Source organism: Astatotilapia calliptera, chromosome 19, assembly GCF_900246225.1.
Source record: "Astatotilapia calliptera chromosome 19, fAstCal1.2, whole genome shotgun sequence".
NCBI classification, from domain to species: Eukaryota; Metazoa; Chordata; class Actinopteri; order Cichliformes; family Cichlidae; genus Astatotilapia; species Astatotilapia calliptera.
Genome location: NC_039320.1, coordinates 7,333,487 through 7,355,515, shown reverse-complemented (window position 1 = coordinate 7,355,515; position 22,029 = coordinate 7,333,487). Strand labels below are relative to the sequence as shown.

The following is a 22,029-nucleotide window of genomic DNA, read 5'->3' as shown; positions in this document are numbered from 1 at the left end:
CACAGCTTTACTTGGTCGGCTTCTCGTCCTCCTCTCAAACCAACCAGTCTTTGATTAATTCATTAATTCGCAAACGGGCCGAATCGCATCTCGACTCAAATTGGATGCAAGAGTTACAATCAGGCCCTCCTACCCCAGACTGATCTGACAAATAAAAAATACAACATTACCCAGTAAATAGATCTATGTCCATTCGGCCTGATAATTTGTAGCATTTTCATGTTTTATTTATACTCAGATAAGCTGCCTGCTCTCGTATATCACGGGCCCAACAAGGCAAGCCAGGTGGGGGGGGGGGTGTATTGATTTGGGCTGACTGTGCACCTCTCCACGCAGCCCTACCCCTTTAGCCCCAGTGACGCCCCTCGCAGTTTGTATTCGTCTCGAGCTTTTAGCCCTCTAGCCCTTGTGCATTGGCTCTCATTCAACGGCCCCCTTCTTGGCTCACACAAGGCCCAATCCCATTCCCATGCATTCAATATTCCCATTATAAGCTCATTAGTCTAGTCATTGTTTTGGGCTCATTAATAGGATATCCATCGCCTTAGACACCTCTGAATTACCATGTCACAGTGTGGCCCCTTTCACAGCATCAACAGTGGGCTGCAGAAGTCATGCGTGTCTGTGTGCGTCTTGCACCTGTGGGTAGTGTGTCGACCTTGAGTTTGCTGATGTGCCAGCCCCTCTGGAAACCTGCTGACACACGTCATGTAGATACACATGCCTCCACACACACACGCTAAAGCTTTCCTCCCCAGCCTCAGCTCCCCGCCCACAAGCTCCCAGAGGTTTGTCCGTCAGTGATGCAGGAGACAGCGGAGAGAGTGAGCGGGGGGCTGGGGCCGGATCAGGGTTTTTAACATGCGAGGCAGGTCCTCGTGTGCGTTCGTATCGATCCTCGGAGGGCTCCCAGGCCCCCTTTTCCTTTCTTTCTCTGGCAGTGAAGGCCATTCATCACCGAGGCCATGACTGGAGAGCTCAAACAGCCGTCTCTGTCAGAAAATGGGCTGTGCCTTACCACACCGACCTGGCCTCGCTCATCAGGAGGGATGAAGCCTTGACACAATGGCTCGTAGCGTGAGATGTTCCTCTTACTCACAGGAGTCATCCGTAGCTTGCTGGGCAATGCACAGTCATGCTTTCCTCAGCTGCTCGATTGGATCATTTTTTTATTGATTTGTGGTGAATTAAAAGAAAAAAGCAGGACAGGATGCCAAGCAAACACTTATACTAAAAGAAAGTCTCTCTGACATGAAAACAATAAAGTTTTAAATGAGTCTGAACATACAGATGGATAAAGTTCGCTGACATAAACATGTGGGTCACACTTATATCAGCTGGTCTCCAGCAGTCTCCCTTCCTGCCACACCCAGGTCCTCCCCAGCACTCTCATGTTTGATTGAGAGTGACTTTCAACACCACGGGGAGATACGCATCCCGGCTGAGCTGCCACGGATGGAGCTTCAGCCTCAGCCTAACTTTGGGCCGTGACAAGGACGAACGGGGAGAAAGGAAGACGGCGGGAGGGAGCGGAGAGGCCTCGGCGTCGGATGTGTTTTAAATAACTTTGACAGAGGAGTTTGAACCGTCTCTCTGGGCTGGAGCTAATCTGATGTGAGAGGATGCCACACCGAGGCTGATAGGACACCGAGATAGAGGAGGAGAGGGAAGCGGCAGAAGGAGAGAGAGAAAGGGTAATAGAGGTGCTCACTCAGCTGGTGGGAAATCTGCCCTCTTCATCTTTTCATCTCTCCAGCCTCTCTCTTTCTCACATCGCCCCTGCCTCCTTCACCCAGTTACATCCATTTACCACCAACCTCCGACTCCCCCTCCTCTCTCTTCTTTCTCTTTCACACTCTGCGTCACGCCGCCTCTCAGCTCCCTCCATCTCTCTCCCCGATGTCCCCTTTCCCATCTCCCCCTGCCTCGCCGCTCCCTCCCCCTGTCTTTCACAGACGATTTAGGAAGTCACAGCCTCTCCCTTCCATTTATGAAATTGCTCATGTTATTTCCTGCCCCTCACCCTCTGTGCCCAGCTTTCCCTCATAAGTCTTAGTGGATGTGTCCTCTCTCCCACACAGCTCGATCCTGCACCCAGAAAGCACGCAGCACACAAATGCATCGGAGAGTAATATTCCTCGACAGGACGAGCAGCCCCTGACACCGTGACCCGGCCATAACACCGACCGTCTATTCTTAATCTCCACCCGTGGTCTCTTGTTTACCTCATCATCCTCCGGCCACCGTGAAAAGGCACACGCTGGTCCATTTTGTCCTGTGGTTGTGTGTTTTTATGGCCTACCTCTCTGAGGCTGGCGCTGTTATGAGCACTGTCTGAGTGCTTATGTGGTCAGAGAGATTTACTTGCTATCAAAACATTATTTTTTCATGTAATGGTGAAGTATTGCTCCTGTTTTGGGGCTTTGATTTGGATTAAATTTGGCCAAAGCTGAAACCTGCATGTTGGTGTAGCCTCTCACTCGCCCTGTGGCGAGAGGGGATAAGAGAAATAGATGGATGAAACCTGCATTAATCCGGTTTTTGCCACTTGGGGGTAGTACAAGAAGGCATAAACACAACAGTGCCGTGCTGTATTTTCACATCGTGAATATGTTGCCGTCTTGCACATCCAGAAGACGCTGAGTAAGAGTATCATTCATTGAGAGTGACGTTTAAGGTGACCCAACAAATATTCATTTTTTCGTTTCCCTAATAGCTTATCCGAGTCACAGTCCAGGGGGGCGATGGGGCCTATCCCACCTGTCACTAGGAGAGCGCCGGGGTGCATCTGGACAGGTCGACCGTCTATTGCAGGGCTAACAGAGAGACAAACAGCCAGTCACAGTTTAGACTTTCTGATGTTTCCATGTTCACGGTGTGCTAAACCGCTAACATCATAGTGATGGTAGTTACCATACAATCAAACACTAAGCACTGCTGACTACAGTTTTATTTTGAAGGAGTCGTGTGTTCTTTATTCATTGTATTTAGTTTCACTTCCCCTGTCCTGTCATTAGGTTCATGTCAGTCAGCTGTTCCTCCACGTGTTCCCACTTCCCCTAATCACCTCCTGTGTATTTAAGTCCTGTGTTTTCAGGACTTAAATACATCTGTCACAATCAGCAGGGCTGACTGTGTGTAGAGTGAAGGGTGGACCCAAATGCAGACGGAAACAAAATGTGAAACAAGACTTGAATAACAGAAAACGAGCCATTTATTGAGGCTGGCAAAATAACTGTAAACAAAAGGCAAAATGCAAGGCTAACAATAAACTAAACTGGGTGAGCTAAATTAACTTAAAAACCTACAACAGGAACATGAGGAAACTTGACACAACTTCTTGGCTTGCAAACAAGGCAGACGATCTGACAATGACACACTGAAAACACAGAACTTAAATACACAGGAGGTGATTAGGGGAAGTGGGAACACATGGAGGAACAGCTGACTGACATGAACCTAATGACAGGACAGGGGAAGTGAGACTAAATACAATGAACAAAGAACACACGACTCCTTCAAAATAAAACAGGAAACACTGAAACTAGACATGACAACACAAGCTTAACAGACCTAACACGTGATGAACGATACAAGAACTCAAACATAGAAACCAAGGAAACAATAAATAATAACTGCCTTTCCTTAACTAAAGCTAAATAGGAATGACACAAACTAATCACATATCTAAAATGAGACAATTACAAAATGAACTCAGAGCGCTGGGTCAGAGACCCAGCCTGTGACAGCATGTCCTGACTGCGGGGTTTTAGAAACAAATTAAAACGTACAGCTCTGCTATCACTTCCAACATAAATGAAGACAGAAAACTAAACAGCAGTGACGTTTGTAGGGTTACTGAAGTTTGGCTAGCTGGTATATAATGATGTGCTACGTGACCGCTAGCGACACAGCTATGTTAGCATAATATAAACAAGCTAACCGTTTTCCCACTCGATAAAAGTTAACGTGAGTGTTCTCGGTGGTCAGGATCAAATGTAATCGCATGGCAGGATGCTGTAAAAGGACCAAACTTCAGCCAGGAGAACAACTGAGATAATCCATCCACAATACGAGGTTAGTCATTCATATACTGCTGCATGGGCTGTGCTGTAGTTACATCGTAAGGTTTTAAAAACTGAGCTTAAATAAATGATTAGCGGTAATAAAAGCCGAGGGAGGTCAACAGTGATCACTGACTGTTTTAGGAGCTTTTTGAGATTAAATAGAATAAAATACAAAACATTAAACATGTTAACAACACAAAAGCCATATTAAACGCAGACTACTTTAGGCCCGGAAGTAGGATTCATCACGTCATCACTTAACGACCGGATAAGAAATCAAATGATGTTTGTTGTACGGGCCTGTGATGGCCTGGCGAGCTGCCCGGGGTTCATCCCGCCTATCACCCACTGATAGTGAGGACAGGCTCAGGTTGCAGAACGACCCTGAGGTGGGTAAGCAGTTCATAAAATGTGCACATGGATGCATGAATGAAAGATTTTATATATTTGGATAAAAACAAAAATATCCACTACAAAAAGCTCAATAACATTTGTATATAAACCACTAACATTTCCTACTGAAAGGATTTTAATAAAATGATTAGAATTCGGGGGGACTGCAAAATAAGAAACCCTTTAAAAGCCTTTTCGGTGTTTTTAAACCACGTAACCTTATGACCCGCTGCCTCGTTCACAGTAATTGGATGTATTGTCATGTCCACAGTGACCTTGCACAATGGGGACGGCCCACGTGAAAAAGAGTGCAAGGATGCGTGTATGCTTAACCTGTGACCGTGTGCATGCAGAAACATACAAATGTGTTTTTCAAGGTGGAGTGTGACGTAGAGCAGAACAGAAAGGGAAGGAAGGTGAAATGAGAAGGAGAAAATGAGAGGAGCCTTGATGGTGCTTGGCTTCCTGGAGGGGGGGGTGTAAGGGATGGCAAAGGCAGAGATTGAGTGAAGGGTGCATGTGTGAGGTCGGTGGTGGAGTGTGCCGGCCTGTCCTTGTGCCTCTTCCTCTCCTCTCAGCCTGTTTCTGGCTCATTACCCCCTCCGCCAGCAGACTTTTCCCTGGGCGGCAGTGAACAGAACTGTCCTCTCTCGCTCTCACCGACAGCCTGAGCACTGCCCTGCCCTCCCGATATTAATCAACACACACATGCACGCTTTGAAGCTCACGCACACACTCTCCCCAGTGAGCCCTCTGACGGACAGGCCAGTGGGCAGCCGTTTCTTCTCCAGGCCCTCGCTTGCAAATGAGACGTCCGGCCTCTCAGAGCGGCGGGCGTTGGGACATCAGAAAGGTTCTAACGAGAGGAACGTTGGCTTTCGTTATGTGTGCTGCTTCAGCTCTGTTTTCTTTGCATATTTGTAAATGTATTTAAGAAATGAGCTTTTCATATTTAAGCTGTGTTCCGTCAGTCGAGATCTTTTTGTCATCCACTGTTTTCATATCAGTGTGAAAACTCTGATTCTCGTGTCGATTTCTAACATGCTGGTGTTCATTTTTTTCTAATGACAAGCTAAAAAGATCCTTGAATTCTTTTTTTAAACAGTTATGATCTGTAGCATGGTGCTTTAAAAGCACCAGTGTCTGTAACTTGGGATAAAATCAGTATTTACTGTGTGTCACATCAGTCGCAGGCTTGCAGCGAAGGCTGACTCGCTCTCCGAGTTTATTACGCGCTGTCGTTTCTTGCCTGAAGATATCCCAGAGCGCCCGCCCCTCCCTGCCTTGCCCTCTTTGCCCTCTCTTAAAACCTGTGCCCGCTGACAGTCTGCCAGGTGTGCCCGTACCCAGGAGACACGCCCGGTGTCACCGAGCAAAGCAGGTTCACGTAGGCCGCGAAGAGAGGCGAGATGCCAGCTTGGCTGTAGAATAACTGTCAGGGGGGGAGGGCCGAGAAGATCCCCGACGCCAGCGTGCGTGACATTAGCTGGCCGCCTTCCCTCTCCTCTCGGAAAAGCTCGCGGCCCCACCTCTGCCTTCACATGCTGCCTGGGTATGTGACCTGGTGTCCGAGTGACACGTTCCTTGGCAGGGAGTCGGAATATGAAATGATGGTATTATTCACGTCCTACCTTTGACATTGTCTGTTAGCTGTGCAGCGGGCAGCTCAGACTCAGCAGCAATCTGGCAGTGCTGTCCACTTCAGGTGGCGTGTGCGTGATCATCAAGTGAAAACTAGCCCGTTCATGTCTCCCGTTTGTTGTTGCGCAGCATCGTTCAACACAAAGAGCATCGGGTAGATCCAGCTGCCGACGTGACGCTGTGCTAATAGCTTAGCTTCTGCTTTTGTGGCGCTGTCTCCTGGGCGTTCCTCAAGCCTTCCTGTTCGGATGAAAGTAGCTGGACACTGGGGAGTCTTTGTCTCTTTTCTTAGGCAGACTATGCAATTTAAACCTGCCTCGGGCATGTAGATATTACTCCCTGGCGAGAAGGCTGATAATTAATGGAAATTGTTTTAGAGGAATCATTATTAACATTCTCCTTTGGATGCCCTTTCGTCATCCCTGCCTTGTCGCCTCTCTTGTTTTATTCTCACGCTAATTTATGCAGGCGTTGACATTCCTGTCGCTGCGTAAATGTGCTGGGAAATGTGAATAATCAGTCTAATAATTAGGATTTGCTCCGTCACCGCAGCGGGCATATATTTTGGCATCAGACAAATATCAATCATACATTTATTATCGTATTTAGCTGTTATTTTCCATCATAAGGTCAGCGCCGTCACTTCTGTATTTTAGCAGCCACGTGTAGTTGTAATGCACAAGGCAGCTGGGTTGGGGTGTAACAGACTAAACTCTGGGAGCAGGAAATCACATTCCCTCACACATACGACTCAATTTCACACCCCGAGCTGGATTAAGAGGGCTCTTTGCTCCGGGCCTGTGCAGGAAAAAGGGTAAATATCACCCTTGTTCCTGGTGCTGGAAAATCCGCTGTTTAAATGGGGAGTAATATAAGTGACATTTTCCAGTTCATTATGCAGCCCCTGACCTTCACCACGTACGACTTGGATACTTCTCCGGCAACAGACGAGGCCTGGTTCTCCCTAAGAAGAGATGTTTGACCTTGTCGGGAACTAAGAGGAGGTCAGATAACGACTCCGGCAGAGACGGGACGCGGCGGATGCACACCTGCGGCAGAGACCGAGGAGACGGCGATAAACCAAACGGCAGCGTTTAAGTCGCCGCTCCGACAGAAATGATGCATTTTGGGTTTTTGGAACTCGCCGGCGTCTTTGATACATTATGTAAATTTGCGATCTGCGGGGATAATCTATAGCTGTCCAATGCGTATTACATCATCTGGTCTTCAGATTGGTGTTTATCTCTGTTTGTGGCCAAACTGCCGAAGCTTATCGCAGATGGATTCGACTAATCTTCAACTGGCTCTTTGCCTTTATGTCCAACTGTACTTTAAAGACTCCTCAGGATTTGAGATAAATCCATGGCACTCAGTCACCAAACGTAATAGAAAGTAATCATATCGGGAGTCTTTCACGGATTAGGCTGTTTTCAATGTGACTTATAATCTCTTCCGTTTGTGTGAACTACAATGATGTGCACTGGGCGCCTGGCAGAGATAATCTTATTACCCAGTTGGCTTTTGTTTTCTGCTGCTTTGCTTTTATTCTTTATTAAAACATTTTGCTGCATTAAACATGCTAATTTGTGGCTGGGCATAATTGGGGTCTTGCTTTAAAAACCTCTTCCCTGTTTGGAAGGAGATTAGGAATTTCATCTTCAGGATTATGCGTAGAGTACGGCGAGACCCGTGAAACAGTCTCGCTTTCCATTATGTTTAAAGCCACTCGAGCTCATTAATGTGAAAGGAAAATGTATTATTCGCCATTGTCACATGACAAGAAAATGTCAGATGGCAGCTCGTTCGATTGATGGGATTGGCCGGCTGATTAGTTCTCGTCCACTCGGTGCGCTTCTGGGATCAAATTCATCAAGCCGATTGGCTTTGGAGCAGGCAGAGAAAGCCTAGCGATTCTTCTTCTGCGTATTTTCAGGTTCCTAGACACAACCCGGCGTTGGCTGTCAGAGCTGCTGCACAAAAGCTGTCAAGTCCTCTGTATTATAATAATCAGAGATGGAACAGCAGCAAACCTGGCTTTGGACAGCAGAAGGCAGATAAAACCGAGCAACTCAGGCAGGAATCCTCACTGATCACTGGTGGCTTTCGGTGAGCCTCAGATGTGGAGAGATCAGAGCTTCAATCTCACTACGAAACGATATCTCACAATGAGAAACGATCCCCAGACCTGCTCCAAGATGTCAAAGAAAGCGCAAAGAGAATATTCAGGTGTCAGTATTTCTGCCTCGTTCACCTAGGGGTCTAATAAGTGATCACACAGAAAAGGGGGAATCTCTCCCCCGTAATGGTGAGCAACTTTTGATTTTGTGTCAAAACATATTTAAAATTTGAACAGTGCTGTCAGTCCTGTGGCGTGCCGCTCTCTCCGTGGGGCTTGTCACAGGAGGCGTGACGGCACGCGGCTCCAGTACACGAGGCTCCTTTCATTTTTCTGTCTGACATGTTAAGTGTGATGGTACAAAGAGGTTCCATTTTAATTGTTTGGACAGATCACTCAAGGGAGAGGGGCTTTGATTTTGGGTGTTGACAGAATAGGCACAGGCTTGCTGAGTTGCTTTGGTGCCTGTCTTGCCGTTGCAGGCGCTGATGGGGTGTTTACCTCGGGCCGCACTTGAGCTAAAGGCCAAAGTTGGGGGCACGTGACTTTTTATTATTGACGTCTAATCTCTCAGGTGGATGTAAGGTTATCTACGCTGCCAGCTCGGGGATCTATAAAAGCAGGCCCACTGTAATATCTGTGTTTAATAAGACGGACGAGCACAGCTGCGGCGTGCCGGCGCTTTATGAAACAGGGATATACTTCCACGAAGCTCAGCGAGCGGTGAGAAATCACCTGTTGATGGCCCATAATGTAAGAGAACATTTCTTTTGAATGGGCAGGAACCGTAATGTCACACATCCCATTAATATTCTCCTGCTGTGCCCACGTCTCCACTCTCTGCTCGTGGGGGGAATAATTGGGTGACGGACGACGGGGTGATGACACGAGGAAACAACTTCCCCACCTTCCTTCTCCTCCTCGCCGCCCCCTCCCTTCTCTTTGCCTCCCGTCAAGCCTTCAACACAACAGCCACAAATTACCCACTTTACTCTCAATATTATCAGGGCTGATCGTCGGTGTCCGTAATTAGAGTCTTGGTGTCGTCTCGCCTCCATTAGGCTAACAATAGAGCCTTGGAACAAGGCCACTTTGGGCAAATAACACGTTGAGAACACTTGACTTTTGTGAAGAGATAGTGAAAAGCATCAGAGGCCATTACCGATCCAAACAGCCTTGAATGGTTCCACGGCAGCTGCGTCTCTGAAAAGCGCGGGCAGGCCCACTGCAGAATCGTACCCGTACATATGTAGGGGCAGACACGCAAAGGACGCAGTCGCGCGCACGAACACGGAGACGCTCATATTCATGCTCAAATGGCGACGGCGTTTTCCCCTCTCTGTGCCTAGCCTTCGTTGACAGAGACACAAATACCATCACAACACACGCCGCAGTCTAGTGGAGCTTGTATTTCAATCACAGAGTGTAAGATAGCTCGCTGCTGCGTTTCCTCCCAGGCTATTGAGAGAGCGCGCTCAGTATTCTGAGCCGGGGCCCCGTCTGATCTCCGTCATTGCCCCTCTAAGACATCATTGTGTAACAGTGTAAAAGCGGACGGCTTCATGGAGTGAAGGAAATATCAAGGAAGTTATTCATAAATATTAGATAAGATCAAAACAGCCGGTTGCTCTCAGACTTTGAGCTCCTGGGTCAAGTCATCCATATCTCTTTGATTTTTCTTCTTCCCCTCAGACTGAGCACGGAGGATTTGGCATGCATTGAAACTGTGACACCCCCTCCTTTTAGGGGCTGGAAACAGGAAAATGGGGAAAATGGTAGAGTCCAATTTTCATATAATAAAGCACAAATCTACAGTTTTGTTTCATTTTCTGATCAACGCTTTTCATTATTCATAATTCTCTTGTTTTGATTACCGTCCCTAACTCACCGAGCGCCGAACCTGAGGAGATTAATAGGCAGAATTCTCCAAACTCTTCCCCCCCTTCTCCCGAGCTGACACAAATTGCTGAAATATCACTTTGATCATGCCTCCTGAACAACAAACAAAACACAAACCTAATTAGCCTAATTCAAAATCGTTCCAAATGCCTTTGTTTGTTATGAAAGCCTTCCTTCTCTCTGCCGTTGTTAAAGGTAAAACTAAGTTGGATGAGCATCTGTGTTTTACCTTTGGATATTTGCTGCTGTGTGCATGTGTGTGCAATTGTGGTTAACTCAGCAAACGAGGCCCCAAAAGTGTCACATGGCCTTTAAACTTTCAATTAGCAGAAGGAGGCAGAAACATTTCTACCACCTCGGTAAAAATCATCATCTTCTTCATCTTTTGCCTGCTCCCGATCCCGCCAACCCTCTGCATGTCCCCCTTCTCTACATCCATGAACCTCTGAGGTCTTCCTCTTTTCCTCCTGCCTGGCAGCTCCGTCCTCATCATCCTTTGTCCTCTGTGCATGTCCAAACCGCTCAGCCTGATCTGTCCCTCTGAAATACTCATTTCCAATCCAGTCCTTGTCTCTCCAAACGATATCACATCATATCAAACAGAACATGAGCGTAGCCAGCAGGATGTCGACCACTGTTTTATGGTCAGCCGTGTTTTTGAGTTGTTCCTTTGGTCATTTTCACTATTGCCGGTGCACAGTCATACAGTAGAAAGTGTCAGTCACAGGGGAGCTGTGCCATTTGGGTCACAGGGACAGCAGTCTCACCAGAGAAGCACAGATTTCCTTTTCCCAGTGATCTCTTCCAGCTCATCCGAGTGGACACCGAGTCCACACCCACTGTCCTATTGTCACGGACGTGGCTTGCAGTGAACACAGAGTACGCTCTCAGTCTCCCCGCTTGAACCCGTGTGACCCAAGGCATCAACTATGTACATGTAGAAGAATATGATCATCACTATGCCTGTAGTCAGATCACCTCCACCGTCAGCAGCATCCCGAACGTCCCCACATTTGGACACTGAGTCACTGCCAAGCTAGCCGAGAGATAAAATCTGTCCACTGAGTCCCGTGTCTGCCCCAGCGCCTCCTCCCGGCAAGACGTGTCCAAAACACCTCACCTAGGAGCTACTCGGGAGGCGTCCTAGTCGGACGCCCGCACATCTCGGTCGTCTCCTTTCAGTGTGGCTCTGCTCGGAGTCCATCTCTGAGTCTCTAGAGCTCATGAGCATAAAGGAGGGAAGTCTGTGAGTCTCCCCCCAGCTCATCCTGGACCCTTGTCTGGCTGAGAAATCATACGCTTCTTTGTGGTTTAAATGTTTTACCCTACATGCTAGCAAAACATCATTCTTGAAATGAGAAAATGAGATGCACTTCTTTACAGTCAACCACATGAGTCGCCCCCTGCTGGCCATTAGAGAAAGCACATGTACACACTTTGATACAAATACCAAATGGAGGTGACTCAAACAGCGTAAAGTTTAACTGTAGGCCGTGCTAGTGAAATTACAATAACCTTGTACATTTATCCTCGAGTCAGGATGTGCTAAACGCACTATGAAGAGGCAAAGTGTTTGCCTTTTGCTCCTTCTTTAAAAGCTCACACATCCTGTCAGGGTCTGTTTGCCAGTGGAGATTTTTCTTTTTTCGGGGCAGCAATGCACCAAAACTATACAGCATTCAGCGTTACTACAAGCAGCTTGAAATCTACCTTGCAATGCTAGCGGATTAGCTCACTTTGCCTCGCTAACATATGCAATGACTGCCGGCAAGCTCTTCCCCATTAGGTTGGCACATCAAAGGCGGCGGGAGAAGTTCTTCACAGGCAGTTAAAAGTGGGCTCAGTGTGGATCTTGTAAATACCGTCTTTGAGTCGGTGCCTCTCGGGGGACACTTCACACACTCCTCCAGTCAGAAGAAGGGAGGGAGAGAGTAGCAGTGACAGGCATCAGAGGGGGGGAGTGGGGGATAGAGGTACTGGAGGGGGAGAAAGTGGGGGTGTGTTTCTGAGAGCCCAGTCCCCTGTCACCATCAGGATAGGATCTGCGGATGAAGAAAATCACTCTCTTCTACTCTCCTTTCCCCGTCTCTATCTCGCTCTCATCCGCTTCCTCCTCTTCACACTTCACATGATAGCTGACAGTGAAAGTAGAGCATGGCTGTTTTCCGTTTTCTTTTGAGTCATGTTTTTCATAACACATAAATAGAGCATGCGGTGTCCTGGGAATTCTATGATTCTGTGTTTCAGTATACAGGCGGACACAATAGCATCCACTCCTCTGAAGTGTTGTTGAAAACATTTTATCCATCATAGCTGTTTGTAGGGCTCTGGTGAGGCCCTCGACTCCGCAAGGAGCTGAAAGGAATAAGAGATGTGTTTTGTTAGCGGCCACACCAACACACACTCACTCACACACACACACATGCCGTACGCTCCCAAGCCCGTCGTTGCCTGGTTTTGCAGAATGATCAATGCAAATTCTGTTATTTACCCAAGCCTGAAATGAAAAGGCTATGGATCAATTTGATGCACTTCCATAGGGTGTGCTCACAATGGCTGGCTGGCTTTTTGTCTCAGCTGCACCCCCCACCCCCCTTTACTCCTTAGCCATCTACCCCTCGTCTTAAACGCGGCGCCCATCTCCACATCGCTAATGCAAAATATACCACGGCGGTCGCTCTGATCTGCACAAACATTATGTGTGCATTCTCTCTCTGCACTCTGTTTCTTTCAAATACACCCACAGCGTGACACCAGGGCTGCATCTATCTTAGCCGTGCGTGTGTGTTTGTGTGTCTGTGCATACGTGCATGCGTGCGTTTCGGGCTGACCCACTTTCTGTGCTTGGCCAGGCTTGTGCTGCTGTGCTGTGCTGCTCTGTGCTGCTAAGGGGGAGATCCCTGCAGACTCGCCCAGAACAGGCTCCAGCTCTCCTCCTGACAGACACTCACCGTGGCATGTTATCCCCCCGTGGATTGGAGACCTCTGTCTCTCTGTCAGAGAGCCTGAGTGTGTGTGCGATGCAGATGCACCAACGAATACTTGCAAAAATGTATGCATATCGTGCAGAGACAGCAGCAGCATCCTTCTCCACCCACACACACACACACACACATGCTCAAACACACACATTCAAAGCACATACCATCCCAGATCTGTATATTTTTAATTCCATCCACCCTCCTCCAGCTCCTCCTCCTCTCTTCCCCGTGTTTGTCTGGAGTTATTGTTTCAATCTTGCTGCATCAGGGGGCCCCTGAAGGTTATAAATTAAACATAAATGCAAATGCGCTGAGCCATTGCCCTCCTCCACCTCCCTCCTCCTACACACACACACACACACCCATCCTAGCCATTCAAACAGATCAGTGTGTCTGCGAATTAATAGGAGAACAGTGGGCTTTTTTTAATGAGTGAGAGAGGGAAATTACAGTTGCAAAGCCACAGCGCGGCACACCCAGAGCTGCAGCCGAGGCAACGGCTTGAAAAGCCGGGCGCCATCATAGAATATGCTAATGCCCCAGGTCCCCTCACTGTCAGTGGTGCTGTTGCTCTAGATGAGATCAGTGCTTTGATCTGGGACACTGATGGGAGCCACAAACGTCATGTGTGCAAAGTACGGCAAGCGGGAAGGATGGGGATGAGGCTCGTTCTAATCACACAAGGTTTCCAAGTCTGCATTTTTTTCTCCTAATACAAACTGGTACAGGTCCTTCCTGTCACCTGCACACAGGATGTAAACATGGCATCGTCTTTGTGCCTGTAGGTGCTATAGGCTGGGCCTGACCATACTGAATAGTGAAGAGTCTAGAGGCTCGGAGTTGTAGCTTTTAGGCCCTGGGTATGGGCTCATAAAGGCAAGTGGCTGGTGAAGGTTTCCAGGGATGTCACTCGGTTTAAATTGCCTCCGTGAGCGAGCATCCAGGTGTAAAAGTGGGATTGGGCCTCTTGCTGTCGCACGCTATATTTATCGTGCGTGCATCGTGAGGGTGGAACCACAAATGTACACTTTTATGTGTTTTTTTTTCTTGTATCTTTAAACGTTTATATTTTTAACCTACAGCTTGTACTGACGCTGTACCTCCAGCAGGGGTCTTCCCATTGTCATGGACATGGCTGGTAGTGAATTATCCCACTCTGAACACAGAGTACACTCTCAGGCGGAGCAAACTGTGTCTCCTCGCTTGAACCCGTGTGACCCAAGGCATCAATTATGTGTTAGAAAAATACGAGCATCGCCGCGCCTGTAAGTCAGTCACCTCCACCGTCAGCATCATCCTCGGCTTCCTCACATTTGTTCCCACCACCAGCAGTCATTATCATTACCGCGGCCATCCTCAGCACAACTCTCATCTCCAAATCCCCCCCCCCCCCCCCCCCACCTCTCTTTCATCCGCAGCTCCCTCTGTTGATCAAATGCATCTGATCTCATCAAAGCAGACCCTCTGCTCATTCAAGTCCCAGCAGACACCCTGGCTTCTTTACTAAGCACTATTTTACATTCATGTTTGACTACCATTGATGGGGTAGCATATCTTGTAGACTTTGGTTTCGTGTGGTCTTACATTGCAACCGGGGGTTGCCCCCCCTCCTCTTTTTTTTTTGTTTTATTTCATTCAAATTTCAGACAAGTTTTTTCTGACAAAGTAAATCCATTAAAGGAAATTAAACAATGTAGACTTGTATTCAAATAAGACCCTGATGAGGAAGAGCTTTAATCTACACTTATATTCCATTCCATCCATATAGTTACCTAATCCTGTTTAATGCGGTTTCTATCTGCTGTCGCATCAGTTAGTCCTATAGATTAATAGTTATTACAGATTTCCTGGGTTTCCTGTTATTACGGGATTACCGTGTGTCTTTGTTGGAGAGGTAGTAGATCATTTAGGGTTGAAAACAAGACTGTGATGGGAACCGTGGTGGAGGTGTTGGGGCGTTAAAGCTGTTATAAAGTGAGCTTACGTTCTTATTCGGATGGCAACATTATTGCGCACCGCTTGCGGTTGCGTGTCCGACTGCTGTCAGAGCTGCAGAGAACTGGCTTGAGCCGAGGGACAGGGAGGGAGGGTGGGGAGAGGGAAAATCTGATCTGGATAATGGCGCAGAAACTCGCAAAGCCTAACTTCATGTTTCGTTAGCGCGCTCGTCTGGAGGGTCGCCGTGGAGTGGAGCAGCACGCGAGGACGTGATTTGTAAATTCATCCAAAAACGAAACAAACTTTGAAGTTAAAGGTCGGCTTTTCCGTCTTGGTTTCCTGATGTGCTGATAAATTAAAGCTAGGCGTTGTGATGACTCCGGGGGCATGTTGTGTATTGCGAGCACCGTTTTGGCACCGCGCGGGTCGTTTTTTATCCTGAAATCGATTCGCAAATTATTGTAAACGTGGAAAGACCGTTACGCGGCGTGCCTAATGGCTCGCTACTCCAGTCCGGATTTTCCATGTGAGGCACGCCGGAGCCCTGGAGGTGGATAAGCTGGTAGAGCCCGCTCTCTCTCATGCCATGCTGGGCCACAAGGGCTCCAGGAGACGCTGCTACACATTACTGAGAACCGGGATGGAGGAGAGGCGGAGGGGGGAAGGCAAAAAGTTTCTTTAAACCTGCCAGAGAAACTTTGAAGATGAAGCCTCGCTGACGCCACCGCAGCAGCAGCGCGACAGCCAGGCGAAGCTTTTTCCGCGGGTTTTATTTTTGACCCCTGAGCTCGTGTTTTCTCCCCTCTGTGTTATTTTGTGCGCGCGCGGCTGGTCGGGGCTCGCTGTCACTGCGCGCTGAGATGTTGGAGTGACCATGGCTGCGCAAGTGGCATCGGCTCCGACCAGAACCAACAGCAAAAATAAGAAACTAGCCGGCGGTCTGGGTCCCGAGCTCAATTCGGGGAAATCCGGAGGAGGAGGTACAGGACAGCGAACGGGACCGATGCTGGCTGCTGGAGATGGGACTCTGAATAATGTAGATCATCACCGCCGGAACGAGCTCAGCATGGTCCATTCAACTTCCACGAGTCACGGCGCTCCGGACGGACACGACAAGGCTGGGAATAACCTCGCGTCCGCCACGGCGTCGACTAATTCGAGCCCTTCCTCGATGGAGTCGAGTTTGATCGCGAACCACAAGCTGAAATGTGCGGGGAGCGGAGATCCCCCTCAGTCTCAGCCACCGCAGCAGCCGCCGCCGCAATTCGGCCAGTTTGCGCCACATCAGCAGCGGCAGATCCAAAGTAACAACAGCGCCAATAACAACGGCCAGGTTCCCCGCGGGGACAGGAGCGCGGATCACCAACACCACAGCGGCAAAGAGAACCTGTTGGGGGGCCAGGAGGAGCCACAGCAGCAGCACATGACAGGGAAAGGTGAAGGGGAGCTCACCTGTAAGCCCTCCGAGAGGATGATGGCCGCCAGGTACGAGCACTCGAACTTGGGGCCACCGAGTAACAACTCCGAGTTCAATAACAACTATTACACTCCGAGGCCCTGCTACGAGCAACATGGCGGGCAGCAGCAACAAAGCAGCGGGATGGGGATAACGCACTCCTCGGCACATAACAGCATGGAGAACTCCCACGAAGCAGGGTACCACAACAGCCAGTACGGCCAGTATCCCGCCTACCGAGCGGGCTACGGCGGCGGGGGCTACGGGATGATGGGCCCCTCTGGATGTCGGCAACCTGGGAACATGATGATGGGCAGCAACTCCTCTGCGAGCCACGGCAAGTCTCCTCTGGGAGCTGCTTCGGCTGGCTTCCAGAGGTTCCCGGGACAAACCCAGCCGCAGCCACAGCAGCAGCAGCATCCCTCGGGGGCGACCCCGACCCTCAACCAACTGCTGACGTCCCCCAGCCCGATGATGCGGGGCTACGGGGGTGCCTATCAGGACTACAGCGGCCCTACGGCTCAGCAGCAAGCCGGCATGGGCCCGGGAAAAGACGTGGGGTCCCAGTATGGAGCCACTTCGGCCCACTGGGGAGGGCAGCAGAGGAGCCATCCACACGCAATGAACCCTGGCAACGCAACGCAGGGCCTCGGCAGGACGCAGGTGAGTTTAAGAAACTTGTGTGAGGCCCCCCGGTGTCCTCATGATGCTGTGTGTGTGTGTGTGTGTGTGTGTGTGTGTGTGTGACCTTTAAAATCGTGTTACATTGTTACATACGCACAGACCTCTGACTGAGGCTTTAATATGAACAGTGGGAAGAAATCTGCGCGCATGTATTTCTTTCATGTATTCTTTTTTTTTTTTTTTTGAAGACGCATTGGAGTTGCTTTTTTAAAAATTCACATGGGCTCATTAATAGCCCGCGTTCTGTCACCACAGCTTACATGTCCACACTGCAGTTGTGTACTCCTCAGTTTTGCAGTTTCATGCGCCAAACTAAAACCCGGCCGCGCTGGAAGGTTCACCTCTGTGCCGACGTGGTGCCAAAGGCCCTGTTTTGAAGTGGTGCTGTGTTCGAAGCACCCGTGAAAAATTCACGTAGAAGATAACATGCTAACAAACTACAGCATTCGTCTGTTAGCTCAGTTGAAATGGCATCGGCCGTTGCGCCCATGGAAAAGGCGCCTGTCCTCCTCTGCGCGCTCTGCGTGGAGCTGGAGCGCTTCTGCGCGTCTTGTTTATTCCCTGTTCGGAATTTGAATAGTGGAGGTAAAGTAGCTAAAAGCTTTGTGTACTCCAGGCGTACAGTTGACACCCAGTCAGCCATCTGATTGGCTCTCTGTGGCCCCGCTGGGCAGAAGGCATTCAGGAAAAATCCGGAGGATTTCTTGCAGGGGTGTTTTTCCTGGAGTGGTGATGCGTTCGCGTCTTTTGGGAACATTGTGGCGTTGGAGACCTTCCAGTGTAATATTTGAAGTTTTTTGAAGGTTAGCTTGCTCTTGATCATTTCCATTATTTTTCTCCTCGCTGAGCAGACATGCAAAAGGCTGCAGTGTCTGCCACAACAGAAGAAAACACACGCTGAATTCAGTGTGGAACATTTTAAAAAATGAATTATTGGGCTAAATTTTTTCTGATTAAACAGAATTGTCAAAAATTGTACAACACTTTTATTTATTTTATTTAATTGCCATGTAATATATAATGCAGTATAATAATAGATATATTTAGAAATAAAGGGCTTTGCAGAAGCCCTCCTTCAGCTTTTACCCTGTAGCCCCTGAAGCTGTTGGATGCTCTTGCAGCTGAGGCTGAATGCTTTCCTCCTGGGGACATGAGCAGTGACAGTGTTGGAGACGGAGCAAGTGCCCCCCGCCCCCCAACATTTCTGCTGCCTGCAGACCTGCAGCCAGGCGAGGGAGTAGCTGCCAGTCGAGAACCCCGAACCTAAACATCATAGAGTTTCTCCAGAAGAGCCGTTATCGTGAGGTTGTTTTCGACGCACTAAATTATGCGCACTGCTGGATGGCACATCTGGACGACTGGAGGGCAAGGTGGCTGAGCACAGCTTATAGTGTCTGCCTCTCACAAAACAAAAGCAGTTCATTAGCCTACATTGTTTCAATCAAAGGCAATTTGTGTTAGATGCTGAGGAAATGAAGTGAATGTTTTAGCGTGGGAGGGATTGCTGTTGTGTTGATCGTAGCAAATTATGCACTGATAAGATGGTCACCAGAAAACTAGAGCAATTTAACTCTGTAACACAATAGCTAATTATTAGTGGCTGTTTGCATGACTTCTATTTATTAAATCGCAGACAGACAGATCAGTCAGGCGCATGAGCTTCATTCCTTCTGCATTTTTGTTCATTCTGACACACCACGCATCGAAACTCCTCTCACATTTACCAGTTTTATGTCGCAGTTTTCCACTCTGGGAGTAAGTGAGTGTGCTACTCTGTTTTTTCTTGACTCTACCAACATTTCAGCAGCGGTATATTCACGCTACAAAAGGCCTATGTTTAATTCATATTTGGAGTGGCAGCGGTGCTCTCCTGCGCGCTGTGACAGGCTGTGTGAAAAACGCAGAGCGGTGTAGTGCATAATACTGCCTCCAAATTGGCCCCGTGATATGACTGCGCCTCACTTCAGAGTGCGTTTGGTCGAAGCACGCCTCTGTCACCTGTTGGCACAGCTTCCCCTCTTTCAAATTCAATTTCCCTCCCCACTGCCTCTCTTCAGGAGCAAGCTGTGAACAAAACGAGTGCACCTCATTTACACTGCTGCCCCCCCCCCCCACAACAACATCCCACTACAGTGGCCATTCACCAAACTGAAGGCTGTGTGTGTGTACAGGTGCGTGTCGACACTCCTGAAAATGACATTGAACCTTCTTTTCTAATTCCCGGGTTGCGTTTGATTGGAGGGCAGCTGAGCATTGTTGTGGCTGTAGTTTGAGATTTTCTGCTGGGATGTCTCCTCCTGTGTTTCTCTGCTGCCTGTGGTTCCTCCTCACACACACCGTGCAACTATTGCACCGCTACAACACCACATGCAATTTTAACGACTTATTTAAGTTTACGTCGCAAATAAAATTCTTTCTATCTCGTCCTATATGTGACGAGCATCCGTCTGTTGTCTCCTAATCAGAACACACACAACACACAGAGAAGGAAAAAAGCAATTAGCAGATAATAATGAGGGCCTAGTAAGAGGGAGATAGTGTTGCTGAGATAATTACAGCAGCGACTCTTTTAAAATCTGACCTAATAAACCAAAAATAATGGATATTTACAGTTTCCACTAATTTGTCACTATTATGCTCAGTGTTTTCCTTTGTGTGTGTTTTTCTTCTTCTTCTTCGAATTGAAATCAAAGCTCGGTAGCTCTGCGTTATCAAAGGCTCGACCGAATCCCATCCTTGGGTAATGTGCTTACCTTGAAATGATCCCTGCTCGCAGTGCTCTCCAGTGCATACTGTTTACATTTCTCTCTTATGAATTATTAGTGTGATACGAACAAAGACTTTATAATGGGAGCAATGCATCAATGTCACTTTGTATTATGCGGCTATCTCGGGGAGCCTTGTGCATAGTGATGGGCCTGAGTATGGCTGCTGGAATTTAATTTATGGTACATGTTCTGCATCAGATGGACAGCCCACGGGGTCTGGTCAGGAAATGGACACGCAGGTGTGTGTGTGTGTGTGTGTGTGTGTGTGTGTGTGTGTGTGGGCTTTGTGCTTTTAGATGTTTCTGTGTGTGTGGGTGTCCTTGAGTGTTTGTGTTTCTTTCCTCTGTTTGTATGTGCTGGCCGTGGCAGGCTGAAGTCCTTTCGTCAGCAGTAAGCAGTCCAACCTCAGCCCCCCCCCCCCCCCCCGCCTGCCGTTTGTTTATGTTGTTTTGTTTACATCTGTCTCGGCCAGCCAGCGCGATGCTGATTAGCAACACTAGAGTGAAATTTTAATTTGCTCTGTTGCGTCCGATAAGGGCCTGCGCAGCATTTTTCATCTTCCTTGGATGAAACGTGGAGCCGGCGTAGGTAATTGGCAGGCCGGGGTTCTCCCTGGTCTGCATGCGGTTTCCACAAAACACCAATTAATTCTGATCCTGAAAAATAATAAGAATAAAAAAAAAACTGCCCAGTTGCATCACTGGATGTAAAGCCTGTGTATTATTAACCGGCTAATAAAATGATTGTACTTGTTTTTTTTCCCCTTCCGGCCCTGCTATGCATTCACAGCATCCCCTGGAGTCAAAGGTTGGTGAGTAAATGCCCTGAAGAAAGGATTTAATTACTGTGAGCGGGTGTTGATTTTGTGTCAGCTGTTTCTCAGCTCCGTCTTCCCCGAGCTGCCGGCGTCAGGGGGCGGCCGTGAAATAAAAAACAAAGCAGTTTTGGGGAAGACGGCTAATTGTTCATATGGGAGATTTGACACTTCGAGGTGGATGAAGTAGTCAGAAGTTCTGGATTTCTTTCTGAGGACTTGTTATTTGTTAGGCTTCACCTCAGGTTTGATGGACCAGACGCAGACGTATTAATGCCACTTGAACCATTTTCATTGTTTAATAATCGCAGAATTAAACACAGAGCTGCTGCAGGAGGCGTGAGGTCCTTTGGCACTGACATAAACACAGAGTCTGCTGCTGTCCTGTCTGCGTGTGAGGAGGCAGACGGCCCATAGGAAGGCTGCACGTGTAGAAATGTAGGCGATATCTGCTGTGAGTCACACGGAGGCCCGCCGACCTCTGTTGAGTTGGCCTGGCCGAGTTTACCGAGAGAATGAGTGTGTGAACTCTGGGAAATGTCAGCACGGTTCCAGTCGCCTCCCGACTTCAGCTTTATGAAAATGTGAAGAAAAAGAACTATTTCTGACTCGAACACACAGACACTGGGCTTCCTCTTTTCCTTCTTTTTTACTGTTGTGTATGTGAGGGGGGGCGTGGCGCCCCAGCTTCCCCCAACCCCGCTGCTCTGACTTTCAAATATGCTAATTAGCCACGTGCGGCTCTTGAATGGACGGACCCCCCGAGCACCACAGGAGGGGGCTTCCTTCTTTCTCTTTCTTTCTTGCTCAGGAACATAAATGTAACTACGGGTAAACAGATACGTTGATGCACTTATTGCTTAGAGAGATGCTTCGTTTTGTATTTTCTCCTCTGTTGCTTTTCTGTGCCTCGCTCTCAGTAGCTCTGCAGGTCTCCCGGGGGACCAGCGGTCAGGCCAGAGGTATTTAGAGAGTAAGCGTGTCCTATCGAATATTTATACACAATCCTGAGCAGATCTGTGGGCTGCACACTCCTCTTCCCTTCTCCCCTCTGTGGGCAGCAGAAGAGGAAACGGGAAGCGTAGCCGCCGGTCCCTTCGGAAATGAGCAATTCTGTGATTGCTGCAATTAATGAAAATTTTAAGATACCAGCGTGACATTTTAAGATTCAAGTCTCCCTCACTTCCTTCTGTACAATAGAGCTAATGGTCCAACATTTCAGTGCAACAAAAGCAGAGGAGAGGAGGTTAATTGGCAGATTATCTTCAGTGT

The 22,029-nt window shown here is 48.4% G+C and overlaps 1 protein-coding gene across 10 annotated transcripts in view; it reads left to right on the top strand.

The window, feature by feature from the left end:
* Nucleotides 1-22,029, top strand: part of LOC113012405 (AT-rich interactive domain-containing protein 1B-like) — a 191,386-nt gene that overhangs the window by 15,219 nt on the left and 154,138 nt on the right. For 4 of the 10 annotated variants that reach the window (XM_026152583.1, XM_026152585.1, XM_026152582.1 and 1 more), the window contains exons 1-2: nucleotides 15,213-17,154; nucleotides 20,733-20,750. The exons of 3 other annotated variants lie outside the window; for them this stretch is intronic. In XM_026152583.1, the coding sequence (XP_026008368.1) occupies nucleotides 15,910-17,154; nucleotides 20,733-20,750 (1,263 nt within the window). In that variant the 5' untranslated portion in view covers nucleotides 15,213-15,909. Of the gene's footprint in view, nucleotides 1-15,212; nucleotides 17,155-20,732; nucleotides 20,751-22,029 lie in introns of those variants that run through there. 3 more of the 10 variants (XM_026152587.1, XM_026152586.1, XM_026152584.1) reach the window with 1 other exon arrangement.